At 38.0% G+C, this 19,563-nt stretch overlaps 1 protein-coding gene and 1 long non-coding RNA gene across 10 annotated transcripts in view; both read right to left on the minus strand.

The window, feature by feature from the left end:
• Positions 1 to 2,522, minus strand: part of LOC129487573 (uncharacterized) — a 61,691-nt gene extending 59,169 nt beyond the window's left edge. Inside the window, exon 1 of the long non-coding RNA XR_008659373.2 lies at positions 698 to 2,522. This is a non-coding gene — a long non-coding RNA (uncharacterized lncRNA). The remainder of the gene's footprint in view (positions 1 to 697) is intronic.
• An 11,457-nt stretch (positions 2,523 to 13,979) lies between these two features.
• Positions 13,980 to 19,563, minus strand: part of SPATA7 (spermatogenesis associated 7) — a 61,914-nt gene continuing 56,330 nt past the window's right edge. For all 9 annotated transcript variants that reach the window (XM_055288512.2, XM_063645509.1, XM_063645507.1 and 6 more), the window contains 3 exons: positions 19,224 to 19,301; positions 14,842 to 14,896; positions 13,980 to 14,602 (listed from right to left, as the gene is read on the minus strand). In XM_055288512.2, the coding sequence (XP_055144487.1) occupies positions 14,018 to 14,602; positions 14,842 to 14,896; positions 19,224 to 19,301 (718 nt within the window). In that variant the 3' untranslated portion in view covers positions 13,980 to 14,017. The remainder of the gene's footprint in view (positions 14,603 to 14,841; positions 14,897 to 19,223; positions 19,302 to 19,563) is intronic.

Consider the following 19,563-nt stretch of genomic DNA (forward strand, 5'->3'; position numbering starts at 1 on the left):
AGTTAATGAGTGCAGAACACCAACACGGCACGTGGATACATATGTAACAAACCTGCACATTGTGCACATGTACCCTAAAACTTAAAGTATAATAAAAAAAACAAAAACAGATGTCCATTGCCAAGGAAATTCAGAAGGTTGGATGATTATCTGGGTTAGACAGGATATGAGTCTGTCAGGCCTCAATTTTTTTAGTAGGTTGATGAGACTAGTACAGATTCAATAACTAGTTTTCATCTCTATCTGCTCATCAGCTGAGAAAAACTGAACAAATGAACAGGAAATATAAACGTATTCATTTTTTATAAGATACAGATATTACAAGTCAGACTGTGACCATATGCTGAGACAGTCCAAATTTTTTTATCCTAGAAGTTTATTAGAAATCACTTGAAATTAATGGCCCATTGAATGAGACAATTATTTTGTTACTTACAGTGATTAATATTTATTGAAATGTAATTTAATCTTAGAGTTAAGTGTCCTGAAAGGATTTTAGTAAGGTTGTGTAGTTTTACTGAAATAATACCAGTGCAACGCTGGTTCAGACCAACAAATAGGTTGAAAAAACTGAACATTCTCCAGAGACAACAAGTTTATTTCTAGAACAGGTTTAATAAAAACAAGATAATACAGAATACTTAAACCCCTATAAGTCAAACAAAAAGGTAAAGGAAAAAATTTAAGAAAAACTTACTGTTTGTGGTTCCAAGATAGCCGAATAGGAACAGCTCCAGTCTACAGCTCCCAGCACGAGCGACCCTGAAGACAGGTGATCTCTGCATTTCCAACTGAGGTACCAGGTTCATCTCACTGGGGCTTGTCAGACAGTGGGGGCAGGACAGTGGGTGCAGCCCACTGAGCATAAGCCGAAGCAGGGTGAGGCATCGCCTCACCTGAGAAGTGCAAGGGGTCAGGAAATTCCCTTTCCTAGCCAAGGGAAGTGGTGACGGATGGCACCTGGAAAATCGGGTCACCTTCACCCAAATACTGATCTTTTCCAATGGTCTTAGCAAATGTCACACCAGGAGATTATATCCCACACCTGGCTCAGACGGTCCCACCCCCACGGATCCTCACTCATTGCTAGCACAGCAGTCTGAGATCCATCTGCAAGATAGCAGTGAGGCTGGGGGAGGGGCGTCCACCATTGCTGAGGCTTGAGTAGGTAAACAAAGCAGCCAGGAAGCTCGAACTGGGTGGAGCCCACCACAGCTCAAGGAGGCCTGCCTGCCTCTGTAGACTCCACTTCTAGGGGCATGGCATAGCCAAACAAAAGGCAGCAGAAACCTCTGCAGACTTAAATGTCCCTGTCTGACAGCTTTGAAGTGAGTAGTGATTCTCCCAGCAAGGAGTTTCAGATCTGAGAACGGACAGACTGCCCCCTCAAGTGGGTCCCTGACCCCCGAGTAACCTAACTGGGATGCACCCTCCAGTAGGGGCAGACTGATACCTCATATGGCCGGGTGCCCCTCTGAGATGAAGGTTCCAGAGGAATGATCAGGCAGCAACATTTGCTGTTGAGCAATATGTGCTGTTCTGCAGCCTCTGCTGCTGATACCCAGGCAAACAGGGTCTGGAATGGACCTCCAGCAAACTCCAACAGACCTGCAGCTGAAGGTCCTGACTGTTAGAAGGAAAACTAACAAACAGAAAGGACATCCACATCAAAACCCCATCTGTACGTCACCATCATCAAAGACCAAAGGTAGATAAAACCACAAAGATGGGGAAAAAACAGAGCAGAAAAGCTGAAAATTCTAAAAATCAGAGCGCCTCTCCCCCTCCAAAGGAATGCAGCTCCTTGCCAGCAGCAGAACAAAGCTGGATGGAGAATGACTTTGACTAGTTGAGAGAAGAAGGCTTCAGATGATCAAACTTCTCTGAGCTAAAGGAGGAAGTTCAAACCCACTGCAAAGAAGCTAAAAACATTGAAAAAAGATTAGACGAATGGCGAACTAGAATAAACAGTGTAGAGAAGTCCTTAAATGACCTGATGGAGGTGAAAAACATGGCAAGAGAACTACATGACGAATGCACAAGCTTCACTAGCCGATTCGATCAACTGGAAGAAAGGGTATCAGTGATTGAAGATCAAATGAATGAAATGAAGCGAGAAGAGAAGTTTAGAGAAAAAAGAGTAAAAGGAAACAAACAAAGCCTCCAAGAAATATGGGACTATGTGAAAAGACCAAAGCTATGTCTGACTGGTGTACCTGAAAGTGACGGGGAGAATGGAACCAAGTTGGAAAACACTCTGCAAGATATTATCCAGGAGAACTTCCCCAACCTAGCAAGGCAGGCCAACATTCACATTCAGGAAATACAGAGAATGCCACAAAGATACTCCTCGAGAAGAGCAACTCCAAGACACATAATTGTCAGATTCACCAAAGTTGAAATGAAGGAAAAAATGTTAAGGGCAGCCAGAGACAAAGGTCGGGTTACCCACAAGGGGAAGCCCATCAGACTAACAGCGAATCTCTCGGCAGAAACTCTACAAGCCAGAAGAGAGTGGGGGACAATATTCAACATTCTTAAAGAAAAGAGTTTTCAACCCAGAATTTCCTATCCAGCCAAACTAAGCTTCATAAGTGAAGGAGAAATAAAATACTTTACAGACAAGCAAATGCTGAGAGATTTTGTCACCACCAGGCCTGCCCTACAAGAGCTCCTGAAAGAAGCACTAAACATGGAAAGGAACAACCGGTACCAGCCACTGCAAAAACATGCCAAATTGTAAAGACCATCGAGGCTAGGAAGAAACTGCATCAACTAACGAGCAAAATAACGAACTAACATCATAATGACAGGATCAGATTCACACATAACAATATTAACTTTAAATGTAAATGGGCTAAATGCTCCAATCAAAAGACACAGACTGGCAAATTGGATAAGGAGTCAAGACCCATCAGTGTACTGTATTCAGGAAACCCATCTCACGTGCAGAGACACACATAGACTCAAAATAAAGGGATGGAGGAAGATCTACCAAGCAAATGGAAAACAAAAAAAGGCAGGGGTTGCAATCCTAGTCTCTGATAAAACAGACTTTAAACCAAAAAAGATCAAAAGAGACAAGGCCATTACATAGTGGTAAAGAGATCAATTCAACAAGAAGAGCTAATTATCCTAAACATATAGGCACCCAATACAGGAGCACCCAGATTCATAAAGCAAGTCCTTAGAGACCTACAAAGAGACTTAGACTCCCACACAATAATAATGGGAGACTTTAACACCCCACTGTCAACCTTAGACAGATCAACGAGACAGAAAGTTAACAAGGATATCCAGGAATTGAACTCAGCTCTGCACCAAGAGGACCCAATAGACAACTACAGAACTCTCCACCACAAATCAACAGAATATACATTCTTCTCAGCACCACATTGCCCTTATTCCAAAATTGACCACATAGTTGGAAGTAAAGCTCTCCTCAGCAAATGTAAAAGAACAGAAATTATAACAAACTGTCTCTCAGACCACAGTGCAATCAAACTAGAACTCAGGATTAAGAAACTCACTCAAAACCACTCAACTACATGGAAACTGAACAACCTGCTCCTGAATGACTACTGGGTACATAATGAAATGAAGGCAGAAATAAAGATGTTCTTTGAAACTAGTGAGAACAAAGAGACAACATACCAGAATCTCTGGGACACATTTAAAGCAGCGTGCAGAGGGAAATTTATAGCACTAAATGCCCACAAGAGAAAGCAGGAAAGATCTAAAATTGACATCCTAACATCAGAATTGAAAGAACTAGAGAAGCAAGAGCAAACACATTCAAAAGCTAGCAGAAGGCAAGAAATAACTAAGATCAGAGCAGAACTGAAGGAGATAGAGACACAAAAAACCCTTCAAAAAATCAGTGAATCCAGGAGGTGGTTTTTCGAAAAGATCAACAAAATTGATAGACCACTAGCAAGACTAATAAAAGAGGGAAGAATCAAATAGATGCAATAAAAAGTGATGAAGGGCATATCACCACTGATCCCACAGAAATACAACTACCATCAGAGAATACTATAAACACCTCTAAGCAAATAAACTAGAAAATCTAGAAGAAATGGATAAATTCCTCAACACATACACTCTCCCAAGACTAAACCAGGAAGAAGTTGAATCTCTGAATAGACCAATAACAGGCTCTGAAATTGAGGCAATAATTAATAGCCTACCAACCAAAAAAAGTCCAGGACCAGATGGATTCACAGCCGAATTCTACCAGAGGTACAAGGAGAAGCTGGTACCATTCCTTCTGAAACTATTCCAATTGATAGAAAAAGAGGGAATCCTCCCTAACACATTTTATGAGGCCAGCATCGTCCTGATACCAAAGCCTGACAAAGACACAACAAAAAAAGAGAATTTTAGAGTAATATCCCTGATGAACATTGATGCAAAAATCCTCAATAAAATACTGGCAAACCGAATCCAGCAGCACATCAAAAAGCTTATCCACCATGATCAAGTGGGCTTCATCCCTGGGATGCAAGGCTGGTTCAACATATGCAAATCAGTAAACGTAATCCAACATATAAACAGAACCAAAGACAAAAACCACATGATTATCTCAATAGATGCAGACAAGGCCTTTGACAAAATTCAACAGCCCTTCATGCTAAAAACTCTCAATAAATTAGGTATTGATGGGATGTATCTCAAAATAGTAAGAGCTATTTATGACAAACCCACAGCCAATATCATACTGAATGGGCAAAACCTAGAAGCATTCCCTTTGAAAACTGGCACAAGACAAAGATGCCCTCTCTCACCACTCCTATTCAACATAGTGTTGGAAGTTCTGGCCAGGGCAATCAGGCAAGAGAAAGAAATAAAGGGTATTCAATTAGGAAAAGAGGAAGTCAAATTGTCCCTGTTTGCAGATGACATGATTATATATTTAGAAAACCGCATCATCTGAGCCCAAAATCTCCTTAAGCTGATAAGCAACTTCAGCAAGGTCTCAGGATACAAAATCCATGTGCAAAAAATCACAAGCATTCTTATACACAAATAACAGACAAAGAGAGAGCCAAATCATGAGTGAACTCCCATTCACAATTGCTTCAAAGAGAATAAAATATCTAGGACTCCAACTTACAAGGGATGTGAAGAACCTCTTCAAGGAGAACTACAAACCACTGCTCAATGAAATAAAAGAAGACACAAACAAATGGAAGAACATTCCATGCCCACGGATAGGAAGAATCAATATCATGAAAATGGCCATAGTGCCCAAGGTAATTTATAGATTCAATGCCACCCCCAGCAAGCTACCAATGACTTTCTTCACAGAATTGGAAAAAAACTACTTTAAAGTTCCTATGGAACCAAAAAAGGGCCCGCATTGCCAAGACAATCCTAAGCCAAAAGAACAAAGCTGGAGGCATCATGTTACCTGACTTCAAACTATACTACAAGGCTATAGTAACCAAAACAGCATGGTACTCGTATCAAAACAGAGATATAGACCAATGGAACAGAACAGAGCCCTCAGAAATAATACCACACATCTACAACCATCTGATCTTTGACAAACCTGACAAAAGCAAGCAATGGGAAAAGGATTCCCTATTTAATAAATGGTGCTGGGAAACCTTGCTAGCCATATGTAGAAAGCTGAAACTGGTTTCCTTCCTTACACCTTATACAAAAATTAATTCAAGATGGATTAAAGACTTAAATGTTAGACCTAAAACCATAAAAATGCTAGAAGAAAACCTAGGCAATACCATTCAGGACATAGGCATGGGCAAGGACTTCATGTCTAAAACACCAAAAGCAATGGCAACAAAAGCCAAAATTGACAAATGGGATCTAATTAAACTAAAGAGCTTCTGCACAGCAAAAGAAACTACCATCAGAGTGAACAGGCAACCTACAGAATGGGAGAAAATTTTTGCAATCTACTCATCTGACAAAGGGCTAATATCCAGAATCTACAAAGAACTCAAACAAATTTACAAGAAAAAAACAAACAACCCCATCAAAAAGTAGGCAAAGGATATGAACAGACACTTCTCAAAACAAGACATTTATGCAGCCAAAAGACACATGAAAAAATGCTCATCATCACTGGCCATCAGAGAAATGCAAATCAAAACCACAATGAGATACCATCTCACACCAGTTAGAATGGCGATCATTAAAAAGTCAGGAAACAACAGGTGCTGGAGAGGATGTGGAGAAATAGGAACACTTTTACACTGTTGGTGGGACTGTAAACTAGTTCAACCATTGTGGAAGTCAGTGTGGCGATTCCTCAGGGATCTAGAACTAGAAATACCATTTGACCCAGCCATCCCATTACTGGGTATATACCCAAAGGATTATAAAACATGCTGCTATAAAGACACATGCACACGTATGTTTATTGCGGCACTATTCACAATAGTAAAGACTTGGAACCAACTGAAATGTCCATCAATGATAGACTGGATTAAGAAAATGTGGCACCTATACACCATGGAATACTATGCAGCCATAAAAAATGATGAGTTCATGTCCTTTGCAGGGACATGGATGAAGCTGGAAACCATCATTCTCAGTAAACTATCGCAAGGACAAAAAAACCAAACACCGCATGTTCTCACTCATAGGTGGGAACTGAACAATGAGAACTCATGGACACAGGAAGGGGAACATCACACTCCGGGGACTGTTGTGGGATGGGGGGAGGTACAGCATTAGGAGATATACCTAATGCTAAATGACGAGTTAATGGGTGCAGCAAAACAACATGGCACATGGATACATATGTAACAAACCTGCACATTGTGCACATGTACCCTAAAACCTAAAGTATAATAATAAAAAAAAAAGAAAAAAAAAAAAGAAACTTCACAGCTCAAAGACAAGGCTTTCAAATTAGCCCAATCTGACAAAGACAAAGAAGAAATAATTTTTTTAAATTATCAAAACCTCCAAGAAGTTTGGGATTATGTTAAATGACCACACCTAAGAATAATTGGTGTTCCTGAGGAAGAAGAGAAATCTAAGTTTGGAAAACATATTTGAGGGAATAATTGAAGAAAAGTTCCTCAGCTCTGCTAGAGATCTAGACATCCATATACAAGAAGTTCAAAGAACACCTGGGAAATTCATTGCCAAAAGGTCATTGCCTAGGCACATAGTCATCAGGTTATCTAAAGTCAAGAAAAAGGAAAGACCCTTAAGAGCTATGAGGCAAAAGCATCAGGTAACCTATAAAAGATAAGGTATCAGATTAACAGCAGATTTCTCAGCAGAAACCCTACAAGCTAAAAGGGATTGGGGTCCCATCTTTAGCTTCCTTAAACAAAGCAAATGTCAGCCAAGAACTTTTTATCCAGCAAAATTAAGCTTCATAAATTAAGGAAAGATATGGTCTTCTTCAGACAGACAAATGCTGAAAGAATTTGCCACTACAAAGCCAGCACTAAAAGAACTGCTAAAAGGAGCTCTAAATCTTAAATCCTCAAAATCATCAAAATAGAATATCCTTAAAGCATAAATCTCACAGGACCTATAATTTTTCATTGTAACACAATGAAAAAAAAAAAAACTAAGGTATTCAGGCAACAAATAGTATGATGAATAGAATAGTACCTCACATCTCAGTACTAACGTTGAATGTAAATGGCCTAAATGCTCCACCTAAAAGATACAAAATGGCAGAATGGATAAGAATTCATCAACCAGGTATATTCTATCTTCAAGAGACCCACCTGACACAAAAAGAATCATATAAACTTAGGTAAAGGGGTAGAATCCTTTTTGCTTGCTTTTGGTGTCCATTTGGATGGAATATCTTGAATGGAATAACTAGAAAACCTAGAGGAGATGGATAAATTCCTGGAAATATACAACCCTCCTACGTTAACCCAGGAAGAAACAGAAACTCTGAACAGGCCAATAACAAGCAGCAAGATTGAAATGGTAATTAAAAAGTTACCAACAAAATACCAATGGGATATTTGTTACCAATGGAGTATCTTTCCATGCAAATGGACAACAAAAGCAAGCAGGCGTAGCTATTCTTATATCACACAAACTTTAAAGCAACAGCAGTTAAAAATGACAAAGAGGGGTATTATATGATGATAAAACGACTCGTCCAGCAGGAAAATATCACAATCCTAAATGTATATATGCACCTAACACTGGAGCTCCCAAATTTACAAAACAATTACTACTAGACCAAAAAAATGAGATAGATGGCAAGACAGTAATAGTGGGGGACTTCAATACTCCACTGACAGCAGTAGACAGTTCATCAAGACAGAAAGTAAACAAAGAAACAATGGACTTAAACTGTACCCTAGAACAAATAAACCAAAGAGATATTTACAGAACATTCTCCCCAAAAACTGCAGAGTATATATTCTATTAATCAGCACATGAAACATTCTCCAAGATAGACCATATATGATAGGCCACAAAACAAGTCTCAACACATTTTAAAAAAGAAAAATCATACCAAGTACTCTCACAGACCACAGTAGAATAAAATTAGAAATCAACTGCAAAAGGAACGCTCAAAACCATGCCAATAAATGGAAATTCAATAACCTGCTCCTGAATGATCATTGGGTCAACAATGAAATCAAGATGGAAATTAAAAAATTCTTCGAACTGAATGATAACAGTGACACAAACTATCAGAACCTCTGGAATACAGCAAAGACAGAACTAAGAGGAAAGTTCATAGTATTAAATGCCTACATCATGAAGTCTGAAAGAGCACAAATAGACAATCTAAGGTCACACCTCAAGGAGTTAGAGAAACAAGAATCAACCAAACCCAAACCCAGCAGAAGTAAAGAACTAAGATCAGAGCAGAATTAAATGAAATTGAAACAAACAAACAAAAAAACACAATATAAAAGATAAATGAAACAAAAAGCTGGGTCTTTGAAAAGATAAATGAAACTGATAGACCATTAGTGAGATTAACGAAGAAAAGAGAGAAGAGCCAAAGAAACTCAATTAGAAATAAGCAGGACATATTACAACCGATACCACAGAAACAAAAAAGATAATTCAAGTCTACTATGAACAGCTCTACATGCATAAACTAGAAAACCTAGAGGAGATGGATACATTCCTGGAAATATACAACCCTCCCAGATTAAACAGGAAGAAACAGAAAACTCTGAACGGACCAATAACGAGCAGTGAGATTGAAATGGTAATTTAAAAATTACCAACAAAAATAGGCTGGGCACAGTGGCTCACGCCTGTAATTCCCAACACTTTGGGAGGCCGAGGCGGGTGGATCACGAGGTCAGGAGTTCAAGACCAGCCTGGCCAACATGGTGAAACCCTGTCTCTACTAAAAATACAAAAATTAGCTGGGCGCAGTGGCAGGCACCTGTAATTCCAGCTACTTGGGAGGCTGAGGCAGGAGAGTTGCTTGAACCTAAGAGGCAGAGGTTGCAGCAGTGAGCTGAGATCGCACCACTGCACTCCAGCCTAGGCGACAGAGCGAGACTCTGTCTCAGAAAAAAAAAAAAAAAAAATTACTAACAAAAAAAAAATTCCAGGACCAGATGGATTCACAGCTGAATTCTATCAGACATTCAAAGAAGAATTGGTACCAATCCTATTGACACTATTCCAAAAGATAAAGAGGGAATCCTCCCTAAATCATTCTATGAAGCCAGTATCACCCTAATAGCAAAAACCATGAAAGGACATATCAAAAAAACAAAACTGTGGACCAATATCCCTGATGAACACAGATGCAAAAGTCCTCAACGAAATCCTAGCTAACCAAATCCAACAGCATATCAAAAAGATAATCCATCACGATCAAGTGGGTTTCATACCAGGGCTGCGGGGATGGTTTAACATCTGAAAATCAATAAATGTGATATACCACATAAACAGAATTAAAAACAAAAATCACATGATCATCTGAATAGACCAGATAAAGCATTTGACAAAATCCAGCATCCCTTTATGATTAAAACCCTCAGCAAAATCAGCATAGAAGGAACATACCTTTTATGCTGGAGTTTGAGACAGCCTGGCCAACATGGCCCACATGGTGAAACCCCGTCTCTACTAAAATTACAAACTGCAAAACTAAAACTACAAAAATTAGCTGGGCATGGTGGCAGGTGCCTGTAATCTCAGCTACTTGGGAGGCTGAGGTAGGAGAGTCGCTTGAACCCAGGAGGCAGAAGTTGCAGTGAGCCCAGATCGCGCCACTGCACTCCAGCCTGGGTGACAGAGTGAGACTCTGCCTCAAAAAAAAAAAAAAAAAAGGCATATAGACCAAAGGAATGGAATAGACAACCCAGAAATGAAGCCAAATATTTGCAGTCAACTGACTGTCAACAAAGCTATTCAACAAATGGTGCTGGGACAATTGGTAAGCCACATGTAGAAGAATGAAACTCGATCCTCATCTCTCACCTTATGGAAAGATCAACTCAAGATGGATCAAAGACTTAAATCTAAGACTTGAAACTATAAAAATTCTAGAATATAACATCAGAAAAACCCTTCTAGACACTGGCTTAGGCAGTGTTCATGACCAAGAACCCAAAAGCAAAGGCAACAAAAACAGAGATAAACAGATGAAACTTAGGTAAACTAAAATGATTCTGCACAGCAAAAGAAATAATCAGTAAACAGACAACCCACAGAGTGGGAGAAAATCTTTGCAATCTATACATTTGAAAAAGGACTAATATCCTGAATCTATAAGTAACTCAAACAAATCAGCAAGAAACAAAAAAACAATCCCATCAACAATGGGCTAAGGACATGAATAGACAATTCTCAAAAGAAGATATACAAATGGCCAATAAACATATGAAAAAATGTTCAACATCACTAATTATCAAGGAACTGCAAATCAAAACCACAATGCGATACCACCTTACTCTTCCAAGAATGGCCATAATCAAAAAATAAAAAAAATAGAAGATATTGGTGTGGATGTGGTGAAAAGGGAACACTTTTACACTGTTAGTGGGAATGTAAACTAGTGCAACCACTATGGAAAACAGTGTGGAGATTCCTTAAAGAACTAAAAGTAGATCTACCATTTGATCCAGCAGTCCCACTCCTGGGTATCTACCCAGAGGAAAAGAAGTCATTATACAAAAAAGATAACTTGCACACGCATGTTTATAGTAGTACAATTCACAATTGCAAAAATATGGAACCAGCCCATATGCCCATCGATCAACAAGTAGATAATGAAAATGTAATGTGTGTATATATATATATATATACACACACACACAATTGAATACTACTCAGCCATAAAAAGGAATGAAATAATGGCATTTGCAGCAACCTAGATGGAATTGGAGACCATTATTCTAAGTGAAGGAACTCAGGAATGGAAAACCAAACATTGTATGTTCTCACTCATAAGTGGGAGCTAAGCTATGAGGATGCAAAGGCATAAGAATAATACAATGGACTTTGGGGGCTGAGGAGAAAGGGTAGGAGTGGAGTGAGGGATAAAAGACTACACATTGGGTACAATGTACACTGCTTAGGTGCTGGGTGCACCAAAATCTCAGAAGTCACCAATGAAGAACTTATTCACGTAACCAAACATCACCTGTTCCCAAAATCCCACTGAAATAAAAAATAAATAGCAAAAAAAAAGTAGCAGCAGCCTGCATTTAATTATCATGCAAGCTCATTTAATTCTTGTACTCTATGATAAAGGCTCTGTAATTACCCCCATCCAAGATATGAGAAAACACACACAGGCTCAGTAACCCAGCTCAAAGTCAAAGCTCAAAAGGAATCAAATCCTGGCAACCTGGCTCAGAAGACACACTTGCATTCATCATGCCTCTCAGCCTCAGTTGATGGGCTGTGTGAGAAGGAAGAGGGGAAGATATAAAGATGTTTCTTAATGCTGTAACAAGATGTCTTAGGGATAAAAAAAAAAGATGCTGCTAGAAGAGTTTAAGTGCTGTTTCCCAAACTTACCAGCCACATCCTACCTTCATACTATAATACTTTTGCCACATTCAAGAACCATTTTTAATATTTCTTTAAATCAACTCACCTTTTAAAACTTAAAGGGAAACTAAAGGATAACAACAAATTGTCCTAATAGGTATCCAAGTTAGGATGGGTCATGGTGCCAGAGACAAGAAGCTGTACCCAGAGTTAGAGCATGAAGAAGACTGAATGTCAAATAGGGCAGGTCTGGGGCTTGGACCAAAGTGTTGGAGAACAGCAGCCAGGAGATAGTTTCTGAGAATCTATCAGATGGTAAGATAGATGGTAGCTCCAGCCAAGAAAGGAAAATTTGGGCCAGGCCAGTAGGTCTGGGGTAGTTACATGGGGAATGGGAAGAGGGGGTTTGTGAAAGAGTGAGGCTGGGACTGAAGAAAGGAACCCTGGGGCTGAGGAACAACAGAACCCAAGAAGCAAATAGAGGGGTAAAGATCTAACAGATGGGGAGACCCAGGCTGGGAACCAAGAATAGAGCCAAGGTTATTTCAGGAGGTTTAAGAGGACTGCAAGAGGGGATAGACGGTGTTGCTTACAGGGTTAAAGGGAAGACGTCCAGAGGTGAGGGCTGAGGGGCAGGTGTGCCAAAGAAGGGTTGCAGCAGGGTGAGTTGGGGATTCTGACAGTGGAGGTGAGAAGTGGGTTGGGTGCTCAGTCCCACCGTACTGTGCTTTGCAGGTTGTACCTGTGTCTTATCCTGAAGACAGTGGTGATGGTCAGCATCCCATGAATGAGACGGACGTGTCATCCACATACCACTAAAATCAACTCTCAGCTCTCCAGTGGTAAGTACCACCCTTTGGGAAACACTGCTGTGGCCAAAGGATGATAAAAGCCCGAGTTAAAGAACAGGATACTTGGAAGTCACTGTTAAGTTTTTAGAAGAATACCTGGGTTGTATTTTTTAAAATATAAAATTAAAATGGGTTATTGTTTTTATCCTCCACAGTATCTAGGCATGAAACTTTGTACATAACGGGCACACAAATATTCAATTATATTATTGTAAATAGTTGAAAAGGTATAATTAGAGATGAATCTGCCGGACCATGTTCTAATAGTAAGGGTTTCATTCACGAGCTACAAGGGTAGGGGAGGGCTTCAGACAGGTCTGACTAAATGTTTGCACTCACAACAAGAGACAACATCTCAGCCAGCTGACAGAATTCCCTGGGTCACTGACAACTGAAAGGTCCTTGAGGCTTTAGATATTGCAGGAAAGTGAGAAAAACGAAATTAAAGATATTGCAGACAAGGTCCAATGCTTCAAGACACACACCAGATCATAAACCATTTCCCATAGCCTACAAAACCGCTTATGTCTGGGTAAAATATGTTCCTCTGAAAATATGGGTAAAATATGTTTTCCTCTGAAAAGTGATTTTAGAAATTGTGGCCAGCAGGTCCTCAGATGACCCCAGTGATTCCTGTGTTCTGGCATTCACACCCTTGTATATATTCCCAACCCGTAAGTGTGGGCAAGACCCATGACTTGCTTCTAATCAAAAGAACACAGCAAAGGTGATAGAAAGTCACTCCTGTGATTATGTTGCATTATGTAAGACTCCATCTTGTTAGCAGAATCTCTCTAGTTTTCCTGATATCCTTAAAAAAGCAAGCAGCCATGTTATAACTTCCCTAAGGAAAGGGCCAAGTGGCAGAAAACTACAGGCAGCCTCTAGCCACTGGTCAGCAAGACAACAAAGCCCTCAAATCTGTAACTGCAAGGAAGATAATTCTGCCAACAATCCTCTCTAAATGAAAACACAGCCCCAGCCACTGCCTTGATTGTGGGGTAGCCTTGTGAGACCCAGGGCAGAGGACCCAACTAAGCTGTGACTACACTCCTGATCCACAGAAACTGTGGGATAAATAATAAATGTGTGTGGCATGTTAGGCCGCTAGGTTTCTGGTAACTTATTATTGCAGTACAGAAAACTAATACAGAAATCTTATACATACATTTTAAAAAAGGAAGAAAAGTAATATTGAGTTACTGGCCATTTGAGGTATTTATTAATGAAGATTAAACATCCAAAGGGCAGTCCTCAATGCTCATTTCCATGATTTTAAGAGTTGATAACTCCATATCATGATTATTGTCACCTTTGACACTGGAGAACTGAATAGATTGGGAGAGTGATGTGTTAAGACCACATAATCCGTTTGAAATCTCAACCTTTTCAGGGTCACTATCACCTTCAATGACCTTCACAGAAGTTTCCTGATCTGTTAAACTGTCTGAAATACTTGGATTATTTTCATCCAAAGTTGAAGGTTCAAGATTCGTTTCATCATTCACCTGTTGAATTATAACCCCTTCTGAATGCTTTGATTTATAAACAGGCAAGAAAAATTCAGTTGGTGAAGAGAATATCTCGTTCTCATCCTTTGGTGCCGACAATAACACATCCAAAGCCTTTTGGTATTGTTGACGTTCCTGCTGAATTGTTACTTCACTTTCGTTTTTTAATTTATTTGGTTCTGAATTCCCAGCCTTTGCAAAATCAGATAAATTCAACATATCAACATCATTTTGCTTTACCAAGTTTTCCTCCGATGTGCAGCCTAAGTCTACTTTCAGGACATGCAGCAGGTGGCGCATTTTTTCCTAGGATTAAGAAAACATAAGACTAATTACATTAATTGAGTCAACGTAAATTTTGACTGCAGTGCTGAAAATCTCACAGGATTAATACTTTTCCTTTCACTTCTCCCACCACCACCCTCAAAAAAGTTCAAGGGAAAAAATAAGCACTTGCTTTTAATATATTGTTTGAAGGTATGAAAAAACCGTAAAATTATTTTTACATTATAATTTTTCTAATGAAGTTATAAGGAAAGACAAACCTCCTCCAAATGTTTATTTTGTTTTATATGTCGCTCGAACAGTCGTTCTAAAAACCTACAAATGATAAACAAAAATGTTAATGTCTCAAAATCAGAAAATCATCTAAATATAAACTAGCCATGTAACACTGAAACTACAAAGGTTGAAAAATGTTTTTCAGATTTTTCTTTTTCTCTGTAAAGCTGAAAACTAATCCTTTCCTGTTCTAAGTTCTTCCGTTATGCATTTGCTTCATGTTACATGTTTCTGAAAGACTGTATGCTACTTTTATTTCTTTGAATAAAATTCTCCTTTTTCTCACCCCACCACCAAAAAGCTGTTTTTCTCTCACAGACATATGCAAACACCCAAAGCCTCTCTACCCCGATCTTTACACACACACACACACACACACACACACACACAACCAAACCCTAAAGAAAAACCTCTTACAGAGATATTTTATAATCCTTCCTAAATTATACTTTTAAAAAATTCCTATATTAAAGTATAAACACTGATGAACAAAATGGAAAAGGATACCAAAAAAAAAAGGAAAAATATTCCAAATTCATGGATTGGAAGAATCAATATTGTTAAAATGTCCACACCACCCAAAGCAATCTACAGAGTCAATGCAATCCCTATCAAAATACCAGTGACATTATTCACAGAAATAGAAAAAAAAATCCTAAAATGTACATGAAACCACAAAAGACCCAGAATAGCCAAAGCTATCCTAAGTAAAAAGAACAAAACTGGTGGAATCATATTACCTGACTTCAAATTATACTACAGAGCTACAGTAACCAAAACAGCATGGTCAGGCATAAAAACAGACACAGACCAATGGAACAAAATAGAGAACTCAGAAACAAAACCACACACCTACAGTGAACTCATTTTTGACAAAGGTGCCAAGGACATACATACACTGGGGAAAAGGCAGTCTCTTCAATAAATGGTAATGGGAAAACTGGATACCCATATGCAAAAGAATGAAACTAGACCCCTATCTCTCACCACATACAAAAATCAAATCAAAATAGATTAAAGGCTTAAATATAAGTTCTGAAACTATGGAACTACTAAATGAAAACATTGAGGGAAAATCTCTAGGACACTGGTCTGGCAAAGACTTCTTGAGTAATATCCCACAAGCACAGGCAACCAAAGCAAACATGGACAAATGGGATCAAAGTTAAAAAGCTTCCACACAGCAAAGGATATAACCAACAAAGTGAAGAGACAATCCACAGAATGGGAGAAAATATTTGCAAACTACCCCTCTGACAAGGAATTAATAACCAGAATATATAAGGAGCTCAAACAACTATTTACTATTAGATTTATGGGAAAAATCTAATAATCCAATCAAAAAATGGGCAAAAGATTTGAATAGACAATTCTCAAAAGACATACGAATTGTAAACAGGAATATGAAAAGGTGTTCCACATCACTGATCATCAGAGAAATGCAAATCAAAACTACAGTGAGATACCATCTCACTCCAGTTAAAATGGCTTATATGCAAAAACAAGCAATAATAAATGCTGGTGAGGATGTGGAGAAAAGGGAATCGTTGCATACTGTTGGTAAGAATGTAAACTATTAGTTCAACCACTATGGGGAACAGTTTGGAGATTCCTCAAAAAACTAGAAATTGAGCTACCATATGTTCCAGCAATCCCAAAAGGAAGTAAGTCAGGATATCGAAGAGATATCTGCACTCTTATGTTTGTTGTAGCTCTGTTCATGACAGCTAAGATTTGGAAATAACCTAAGTGTCCATTAACGAATGGATAAAAAATGTAGTACATATACACCATGGAGTACTATTCAGCCATTAAAAAAGTGAGATCCTGTCATCTGCAACAATATGGATGGAACTGGAGATCATTATATTAAGTGAAATGATCCTGGCACAGAAAGACAAACATTGCATGCTTCCACGTATTTGTGGGATCTAAAAATCAAAACAATCGAACTCACAGACATAGAGAGTAGAAAGATGGTTAACAGAGGCTGGGAAGGGTAGTAGAGGGCTGCAGGGGAAGTGGGGTAGTTAATGGGTACAAAAACATAGAATGAATAAGACCATTTGATAGCACAACAGGGTGACTACAGTCAATAATAACTTAATTGTACATTTAAAATAAAGAATGTAATCTGATCGTTTGTAGCTCAAAGGATAAATGCTTGAGAGGATGGATACCCCATTCTCCGTGACGTTCTTATTTCACAATGCTTGCCTGTATCAAAACATCTCATGTACCCCTTAAATATACATACCTACTGTGTACTTCACAAAATTTTAAAAAAAATAATAAAAAAATTTAAAAACTCCCACTGATGGTAAATCCATGTAATAATTTAAAAGTTATCACCTATTAATTTCCATTAAGTGCTACTGTGCTAGTCATAATAATCATTTTACCTCTAATTCTGACCAATGTAGGGAGGGAAAGATAGTGTAAAAACCATTTTAAAGATGAGAAAGCCACATCTCTAAGGTGATAATTTCCTCTCCCCTGAGGTCAAAAGCCTTTAGGAGAATTTAACCCAGATGTGTCTGGCTCCACAGAATTTCTTCATTCTAAAACACCATGCTCACCTCTCTATCACAGGAATGTATCAACAGTTTTTTAAAAAACAACTAATTTCCTTTGTTATCATTTGCTAGCATCAGTGAAGTTATGAGCCAACCTCAGGGTTAGTAGTTCTGAATTATTTCACAATTTTTTTTAAAACCCAAGAAATCTGTATTCTACTTTTTACAACTATTGTTAACATTTTAGAATATTCACTACTAGGCATTTTTTCCATGCATTTGTATTTCTTTACCAAATTGTAATTCAACAATACATACGATTTGGGTATCTACCTTGTTTTTTCTTTTTTCTTTTTCTTTTTTTTTTTTTTTTCTGAGACAGAGTCTCACTCTGTTGCCCAGGCTGGAGTGCAGTGGCGCGATCTCAGCTCACTGCAACCTCCGCCTTGTGGGGTTCAAGCGATTCTCCTGCCTCAGCCTCTCGAGTAGCTGGGACTACAGGCACGCACCACCACGCCCAGCTAATTTTTGTATTTTTAGTAGAGATGGGGTTTCACCATATTGGCCAGGCTGGTGTTGAACTCCTGACCTTGTGATCCGCCCACCTTAGCCTCCCAAAGTTCTGGGATTACTGGTGTGAGCCACAGCGCCCAGCCCTATTTTGTTTTTTCTAATCAACGACATATATCTTTAACATCTTTCTATATCTGTAAATTCGCTTCAACATCATTTTTAATCCCTAAAGAGACCTCACATTTCATATATATTCCACAGTTTATTCAATCAAATATTTACCATTAAACATTTAGGTTGATTCTGGTTTTTGGTACGATTATAAAAATGCTGTAATAAACAGTCTTATAAACTTGAGAAAAACATAAAATTTTAAGCATAAATACGTATGATTTTGTAAGTGTACTTTTTTTCTTGTGGTGGCAAAAACCAACAAAACTTATCATCTTAACCATTTTTAAGTGCACGATCGAGCAGTGTTAAGTATATTCATATTATGATACAGATTGCCAAAACTTTTCATTATGTATCTTGAAACTCTTTACCCATATTATGCAAGTATCATTAACCAACTTTTTAAAATGAAAGAGGTCAACAGAATTAATGCCAAAAATCTTAGGTCTTTTTGATATGTCTTTTTATACCAATAATGAAAATGTTTGCTTTAATTTTTTAAAAAACTTGATGTAGAGGATAGAAATAATTTATCAGAAATGTCTATGCTTGGCATATTATTATGACAGAGAAAGCAAGTAGTATACATAATAGGGTCCTAGGTTACATAACATAAAGTAGAGCTCAGTGCTCAATGAATCTTAGATACATAAATGTTCAAGCCAAATTCAGGACACACAGTTTCCTTAAGCTATGCAATAGCTAATCTGGTTTTGCAAACTTTCCATTTAACTTACCGGTGTGCAAACCTAACTCTTAATTTGTTCTCATTTTACTAGATCTAATACTAATAATGGTTGCACCAAAAATGCTTACTTTTCATTCTCATGACAATTTTAGATAGTAAAATGGGATTATGGAGCTTTGCAAATAAGTGATAAAGATCTTCCTTCACTAGTCACTTATAACACAAGGGATATAATATTAAAATCAATAAAAGCTCTATTCTTTAATTCTCCCAAGTGGTGAACTTCCCCTAGAGTATAAATTAAACATTCTTTACAACTTGCTATCAATTATAATAATAAGTTTCCAAGAAAGCAATATATTTTTTCATTTCCCAATATGGGAAAATAACTTTAAAATTTTAACATCATATGAAGAAATATGAAGAATATTTAATGTACTCCTGAATTGCCATAACACAATTAAAAAAAACTAACCTGTTTGAAAATAAACCAAGTTTCAAAATTTCATCTGTTATATCTTCAATGAAACTCAGATACAACAGTTCTTCTTCACTGTAAAAGGAAGGCAATATACAGCATAAAAATTATTCCTTACTTATTCTGAAAACTGTAAGAAACATTAGTACCTAATTAGAAATATCTATCTCTACCATTACCAATGTACTTCTGTCTCATATTACTAAGGGGAATATTACAAAACAAACATGTCTACCTTCTCAAATTATGCAAGGATAAATATTTACTAAAGATCATGACCTAACAGAGTAAAATTTCACAGATACCTGCAACATCCATAGCAGTAAAAAAACAAGCA

The sequence above is a fragment of the Symphalangus syndactylus genome, chromosome 8 (genome assembly GCF_028878055.3).
Source record: "Symphalangus syndactylus isolate Jambi chromosome 8, NHGRI_mSymSyn1-v2.1_pri, whole genome shotgun sequence".
Taxonomy (NCBI): domain Eukaryota; kingdom Metazoa; phylum Chordata; class Mammalia; order Primates; family Hylobatidae; genus Symphalangus; species Symphalangus syndactylus.